This window comes from Momordica charantia, assembly GCF_013281855.1.
Source record: "Momordica charantia cultivar OHB3-1 chromosome 10 unlocalized genomic scaffold, Mcharantia_2.0 BLBB01000010.1, whole genome shotgun sequence".
Taxonomy (NCBI): Eukaryota; Viridiplantae; Streptophyta; class Magnoliopsida; order Cucurbitales; family Cucurbitaceae; genus Momordica; species Momordica charantia.
In genome coordinates, this window is record NW_028275158.1 from 2972183 (window position 1) to 2979969 (window position 7787).

Here is a 7787-nt window from a genome sequence, read left to right on the forward strand (position 1 = left end):
TTGTCAAGTTGAACTCATAGAACAAGTCCTGCAGATCAGAACTCTTGTAATGAAGAGAGAGAGAGAAGAAAATTAGTTTGCTTGGAATATTCTCAAAGCCTCCCACCAAATATTCTTGAGTTATTTTCTTCTTTAAAATGTTTCCCAAGAAAAATAAACAGCAAAAAGAAAAAAAAAATATATCAATTTAAGTAGAATATTTCCATCTACGTATTACAATTATATAAATAGAGTGAATATTTAAACTTACCACCAATGAGAGAAGACATTAATCAATGCATAACTATTTTAGCTAAAATTTAATTTGACGAAGATAAAAGTTTAAAGTTTAAAATTTGCTTACTCAACAAATTACAAACCTAAGAAAATATATGAGACTCTTCCGAGAACAATAATAATTAATAAATAAATAGACTCATTTTCATGAGTTTTCCATACCATATATGTTTTTTTTATTATAAAGAAATAGAAAAAGATATAGGTACATCATTTATTTATCAATGATATAAAAATGGTATATTAATTACATAAAAAGGGGAATATGCATATTTACAAATTATTTTTCCTACATTTTCAACTTCGGTTCATTTTAATCTTTGTGCCTTCAAGATGTTCGTTTTGCTCCTTTCATTTTATTTTTTATCTCATTTTTTTCAATCACAGTTTAAACGTAACTCGACACCATACTCAAATATATTTTTCAAACTATTTTCATATAACTTCATATTAAAAAAAATTCATTGGTATGGAATTTGTGTTAAAATACTCATTCAAATTCCCTTACCTAAAAAAAAAACTTCAGTGTCACCACATTTCTCCATTTTTTAACATTGTGGATTTTTTTTCTTTTTATTTATCGAAATTCTTATATTTGTTTTTTCCCAAAAAAAAATAAAAAAAAGGTTTGTACGTGCATGCCTTCACGATGGTTTCAACTGCCTTCTTGGAAAGAGCTGGCAGCTCCATCACCCGACCAAGTATGAAAACGCGTTATTTTCCAAATTAATTACTTTTTTTTCTTCTTCCCCATTTTAAATATATCTTTTTTATATAATCTAGAAATTAAATACTTAACTTGTATGTCTTTAAATTAATTTTAAAATACCAAAAAAATATGTTGTCTTTATTAAAGAAATCGTTTGTAAATTCTTTTCATCGAATATGCATGTTGTTTATATTTTAGTTAATAAATTGTGTACTAACAAAATTTTGTGGAGAACACAATCTCAATAGATAATTGGAGTAGAAATCTCCACCAGGATGGTGATGGAAATAAAAAATGAAATAAAATAAAATAAAAACTTTGTAGCAAGTTGCAAAAGATAAATATGCTTTATTATTCAAGAGAGTGAACTGAAAAAAAAAAAAAAGTTTAAATTACATCTCTATTTTATTCTATATACTTTGATTAATAGCTATAAAAACGAGATGTGAAAAATTCTTGTAACTTTGAATCTGTACAGGATCTTGTTCTAAATGAGCAAATGGGATGACACACGTCAAGGTGGGAGATTAGATCAATTTTCTGTCAAACGATATGGATGAGAAATAAATCTCTCACCATTTCTCGAGAGTGGATTTGAAATTATGTTAAATTACAAATTTGATCTTTAAACTTTTAAATTTGTGTCTAATAGATATGTTTGAACTTTAAAATGTGTCTAATTAAAAGTAGATCATTAAACTATTCGACATTTTTTAGAATTCACGAACTTATTAGACATAAAATTGAAAGTTTAGGATTCTATTAAACACAAAATTGAAAGTTGATGATAGTTTTTATAATTCAAATATCTATTAATTTAACCTTATAATTATTAATTTTATTAAAAAAACTAATAATTTGAATTAGTAAATTGTATAAATAGTGATATTTTAATATTAAAAAAATAAGTTTAATATAATTATTAATGTTTAATTATTTAAAGTATATATAAGACGAATATTGGACTTCGGACCCCGCTCCTGCGCTACCCTTATCCCTTGGTTAGGTGGTACTACGATAATCTTTTTTTTTTCCTTCAAAATATATAATATAATCAATTTTATGACAAAAATAATTTATTAAAAATAATTTTCTATATTTTGTACTCAAGAAAAAAAAATTATTCTTTATACGAAATGACAAGGGGATGTTACGCTCTTTGCTAATATGTTATTTTATATAATAAAAATTTTGTAAGTAATAAACATTGGAGAAATAAAAGATCACTATATATGTTTGGAAATGATAATTGTTATTTTTCGTATTATAAATGTTTACTCGTTTAATATTAAAACATCATATTATCTTTTATATGTTTCTATTTCAAAATTATTTATTTTGGAATGAAGAAGGGATTAATTAGATAATATTTCTAATTAATTATGTGATAAAAAAAAGAACCATTGCTAGAGCATATAAAATAATGGATCTTACTTTTGCAACCAAAATTCTTATTAAATCATAGTTTTTTGTATTATTGAATTGCAATATTATACAAATAATTAGAAATTTGAGTACTTTTGCTGACGCCATAATAAAATAGCAAGGAAATTTATTTATTTGTTCTTTTATGGAAACTCATCTAAAGGAAAGTTTTAAATTCTTAATGTAATTTGTAAATCGTATGTTTATTTTTTCGGTTAAAAAAATATGTGAGAGTGACATTCGAACCTCTAACTTATTGGTCTAAGATATATACTCTAATAAGTTAGTTTGTAAACATTATATTCATCTCTAACCATTATTTCATATTTTAATTTAATTATATTGTTATTGAGGGTTAAAAAATCATTATTGTCATTAGATTTTCTCTTACATTTAATACTGCTTATTAATAATAATAAATAGGTTAAAAATTATTTTTGAGTACGAGAGTCTAACAAATATTATTGCAAGGTATATATCAACTACTACTGAATTATGTTCACTTTGACTTCAAATTTGAAGTCTTTGAAAGCCTATGGAACAAAAATGTAAAAATCAGAAATAATTTAATAATCATTTTAGAAATTCGACTTTATTTTTATAAATATTTTCTTACCAGTCCCACTCTTACTCCCAGGCCATAATTTTTGGAATTATTTCATCAGGCCCAAAGCCCATCAAACAATAGTCTGAGAGAGGTCATTTATAGCCCAAACCCAAAGGTTGCAGATCTATTTTTAATAGATAAATATAGTTTTAGTTTATGAGATTTAATCTCGTCAAAAAAAAAAAAAAGAAAGAAGAGTTTATGATATTTCATAAATAAATAAACTTATTTCTCTAGTTTTCATAAAATTTGAAGTTTATCGAATGTCTCACTCTTTATGCTTATACTAACAAGTTTATTAAACTCAATATCGAAAACTATTTTTTTTCGAGTGGAGAACAAACTTTGAATTTTAGAACATACACCTACTAATTTTCAATTTTAGAACATACACATATTAATAATTAAAAAATCATTTGACAGCAGAATCATCCTTCAGTCGAATGTTAATCAAAATCTTATCTAAGTTGGAGCACATGTATCCTAATGTGAGAGGACTACATGTTACGTTTGATTTTAACTTATAACAATAAGGGTCTTATCTAGTGAGCTAAAATTAATATTCGACAGTATAATTAAAATTTAAAGTCAGGGAAGAAATTTATTATTCTTTTTAAAAAATCTAGGACTAAACAAAAACCATCATAAAGACAAAATTAAAATTAAAATAGTAATTTAACTAAATATTGGATGGAATTTTAAAACGATGTATTATGTATATTTTAATTAAAAAGAAAAGAAAGAAGAATACATATACAATACACCCATTTTGAAATTTAAATTCTAAGCGTATGAAATAAAAAAAGAAGAGATCGTAAAACGAAACCCTTTTTCGCATCACTTCTCTCTTCTTCTCAGCGAAACACCAAATTCAAATTCAATTTTCGAAAACTGCTTCCCTCTTCAAGCTCTCTCTCTCACAGTAAATCTCGAATCCACAAGAGAGAAACCCTAATTCTCCATATCTCTTTTGGCGGCAACAAATTGCGCCATGGCAGCTGTTCCTCCGCCGGCTGCTGGCCGGGAGCTCTCGAATCCTCCCTCCGACGGCATTTCCAACCTCCGATTTTCCAACCACAGTGATCACCTACTTGTTTCTTCTTGGGACAAGGTAACACACTTAACTCTCTATCTCTCCTTCTAGCCAATTTCGAGCTCATCTACTCTTCCTCCTTCTCAGACTGTGCGCTTGTACGACGCCAGCGCCAACGTCCTCCGCGGCGAGTTTGTGCACGGTGGTCCTGTGCTGGATTGTTGTTTCCATGACGATTCTTCCGGATTCAGTGCAAGTGTCGACAATACCGTCAGACGGTGAGTCATTCTCTAGTTTATCTTGCGGATTCGAGTATGCTGAGGTTGAGAGTTTCTCTTATTTGTTATTTCTCCGGTTAGGAGCTTATGAGCTTCGGAAACTAGTTTAATTCTCTTTTTGGAACGTTTCAGGCTTGTTTTCAACCATAATAAGGAGGACATCTTGGGGAAGCATGATGCACCTGTTCGGTGCGTTGAGTATTCTTACGCGGCAGGTATACTTTTTTTTTTTTATGACGATTTGATTTTTAATCGAGTGCTCTGAGTTTTTGCTTTCTAGTGGAAGAGAACGGTTCTACATAATTTGTCATCTGGAGAGTTAATTATAGAATTGTTTTTGTAAGATTTGGTATTGTTCCAAAATAGTAAACGGTGGTCGAATGTCTATCTTTATCATTTTACGTTCAGAATTGGCACCTGTCATAAACAAGAACGAAACAATATTAGAGATGACACCACATACTTAACTCACTATAACCTTATTTATTGCCAAGTCATTGTAAATCTTGAGTTAGAAGATGGAATAAAAATTTGAAGAAGGACGAATTGAAAAATCTCGAACAAGGTTGAACGCTTAGCATCTTTTTTTCTTCCCTCGTGAAACTTTGTTATTCTTAAATTATTGCACAAACTAGCTTTTTGATAAGTGTGTGTTTAGTTGAAAACGCGGGAGGAAGGGATTTGTGATGCCAATTGCTGTTTCTGGATGAGAGAATTAGAATTATATACCCTCAGAGTCTACAATTGGAATATATTAGCCTCCGCATCATATGAGTTGAACTATTATTTATGCTTTTTCTATTTGAACGTGGTGAATAATAATGCTCCGTCATGCACTGGAATCTCTATGGTGCTACTCTTTAAATAAAATTCATACGATGCACTGCAGTTTAGATATCTGCTCTATTATTCTTATCTTAATGCGGGAAATTTGACAACGTAGGTCAATGGTTTTCCAGGGCAATTAATTACTGGCAGTTGGGATAAAACACTGAAGTGTTGGGATCCTAGAGGTGCAAGTGGGCAGGAACATACTCTCGTTGGGACATATCCTCAGCCTGAACGCGTTTACTCACTTTCTCTTGTGGGGAATCGTTTAGTTGTAGCAACTGCTGGAAGGCATGTTAATGTTTACGACTTGAGAAATATGTCTCAACCCGAGCAAAGGAGGGAATCCTCGTTGAAATATCAGACTCGTTGCGTGCGATGTTATCCTAATGGAACAGGTACTGATCCAACCTTTAAAATGAACATGCTGATTCATGGACTGTATTTCTTCTTGATAACGTAATTCTCCGTGTTGTCCATGTGTATGAAATTTTGGTTGATTCCCTGCTAGTCCATACTTTCCCTTTCTATAAATTTTGAGGGTATCTAACATCTTTATGGAAATGCTTTAATCATATTGCCTCTTTCTACCATGCTTTCTGTAAAGTAAGTTTAAACTAAACTGCAAGTAATCACTATCGTGGCTTTGGTACTGTAATTATTTATGGATTTATAAATTTTCTTTTCTAATTGCAGGTTATGCTCTTAGTTCAGTTGAAGGACGAGTTGCTATGGAGTTTTTTGATCCGTCAGAGGCTAGTCAAACCAAAAAGTAGGTGTTCTTGTTAGTTAAATGATAACAAGAAATGTTAAACATTGTACCTTCCATACATTTGTTTTTCATTGTGTTCTCTGCTATATGTTGAATTCCTTAATATCATATATATGCTTGAGTGGAATGAACATCTAAAGATGAAGAGCTTTTGATATATGTTTAGTCCATCTTATTACTCTGCTCAGAGTCTTGACACTATCCTCTGTTGCTTAAACTGTCATGTTTTTTTAATTCTTTCTTCGGATGGAAAATAAATGTTCATTAAGGAATATGAACTGTATAAAGGAGGCCAGCTCAGAAGCTATTAAAGTGTGAAAGCTAGGAAAAAGGGGTTCACCCCCGCAAATATTATCTTGATGGTTAAGATTCTGTATGTCATGAGAAGGTTATTCAGTTTCTAAAGCATCGTGTGATGATGATATGCTTTCTTTTAAGGCATACAAACCGGATGATATTTGTTTTTTATTGATAGTCTTTGAGCTGTAATTCCCTGTACATGATTTTGTCTTTTTATAGGTACGCATTCAAATGTCACAGAAAATCAGAGGCTGGAAGGGACATAGTCTATCCAGTTAACGCCATTGCATTCCATCCCATGTGAGTTTATGGTTTCATTTGAGTAATTGACTTAGCTTGTGTGAGAACATAAAGAGGCACCACATTACACTCTTTCAAAGTAAAATAGAGGGCCTGAACATAATAATCAGATAATTGAAGATAGTGTAGTTTTATAAGAGTGCATCTCTTCTTTTAAATCATTGGATGGGTTTAAATAATTTTCAGGTCACCATCATGTTGTGTGGTTAAAATTTCAGATAGAAATTTTTTATGGAAGGAAAGAGCCAAAACCATTTGGCAAACACTGTCACATATACGTTACACACAGAAGTTGGAAAAATGATTTACGTTGCTACATAGTTTGACTGGGTAATGATTTTACCATGTTAATCTTGGGCTGGAAATTAATAAATTATATTCTAAAGAAGTTATAATGCAAACAACCCTTTACCCTGCCTCCATATTGATCTGTTTGGCATTTGTTATTTCCATGCTGCAGTTATGGTACTTTTGCAACTGGAGGTTGTGATGGATACGTGAACGTTTGGGATGGGAACAACAAGAAGAGGCTATATCAGGTAAGACTTTTCCGCCAGTGGGCTAATAATTTTGCTTCAGTCCATGACAAGTACGATTTTTAAATCTCACCATTTTATTACTCCATCTTTCAGTATTCAAAATACCCAACCAGTATTGCGGCATTATCATTTAGTAGAGATGGGCGCCTGTTAGCTGTAGCTTCAAGTTACACATTTGAAGAGGGAGATAAACCGTATGTTCTCTCTCACTCTCTCTCGACACTCTCTCACACTAATGCCTCGATGCGTTTCTCATCGCCTTTTCTTTGTCTTGTTTTATTTTGTAGTCATGAGCCAGATGCCATATATGTCCGCAGTGTAAATGAGATAGAAGTTAAGCCAAAGCCTAAAGTGTATCCCAATCCACCTACATGATTACATTGACATCACAGAAATCTCTCCTGTGATATCCATGCTTGTCGTTCTGTAGCCCTCCATTGTTTTTCTTGCTAAGTTACTTGATGGTGGTTTAGAGCCAAGGTCCCGAGCGACTTGTGGAGTGCGCCCTTAGCATACGAAAGAGTCCACGAGACAGGCTTAACATATTTTTGTATTTTCTTTCTCTTTCAAAACTTGTGTTGTGTTCTTGGCGAGGTGAGAGAGAGACAACCTTGGATTTTGGGATGGACCCATCAGTGATATGTAGTATGTGTACAGATGCTGTGCTTCTGTAAACTTTCTCTGTTATTTAGGATATGGATAACACTTAGATTTTTCATA

General features: G+C 31.4%; 1 protein-coding gene across 2 annotated transcripts; it reads left to right on the forward strand.

Moving 5' to 3' along the window:
* Positions 1–3809: 3809 nt before the first annotated feature.
* Positions 3810–7787, forward strand: BUB3.2 (Transducin/WD40 repeat-like superfamily protein). 2 transcript variants are annotated; one of them, XM_022293644.2, is made up of 9 exons: positions 3810–4128; positions 4198–4328; positions 4461–4543; positions 5288–5554; positions 5853–5928; positions 6448–6528; positions 6989–7067; positions 7161–7261; positions 7355–7787. In XM_022293644.2, exons 1-9 carry the CDS (start codon positions 4009–4011, stop codon positions 7440–7442), a joined length of 1026 nt encoding a protein of 341 aa, XP_022149336.1. In that variant the 5' UTR covers positions 3810–4008; the 3' UTR covers positions 7443–7787. The 2 variants fall into 2 exon arrangements, with proteins under 2 accessions (XP_022149336.1, XP_087973045.1); XM_088116919.1 differs by having other exon boundaries at positions 3811–4128; positions 5272–5554.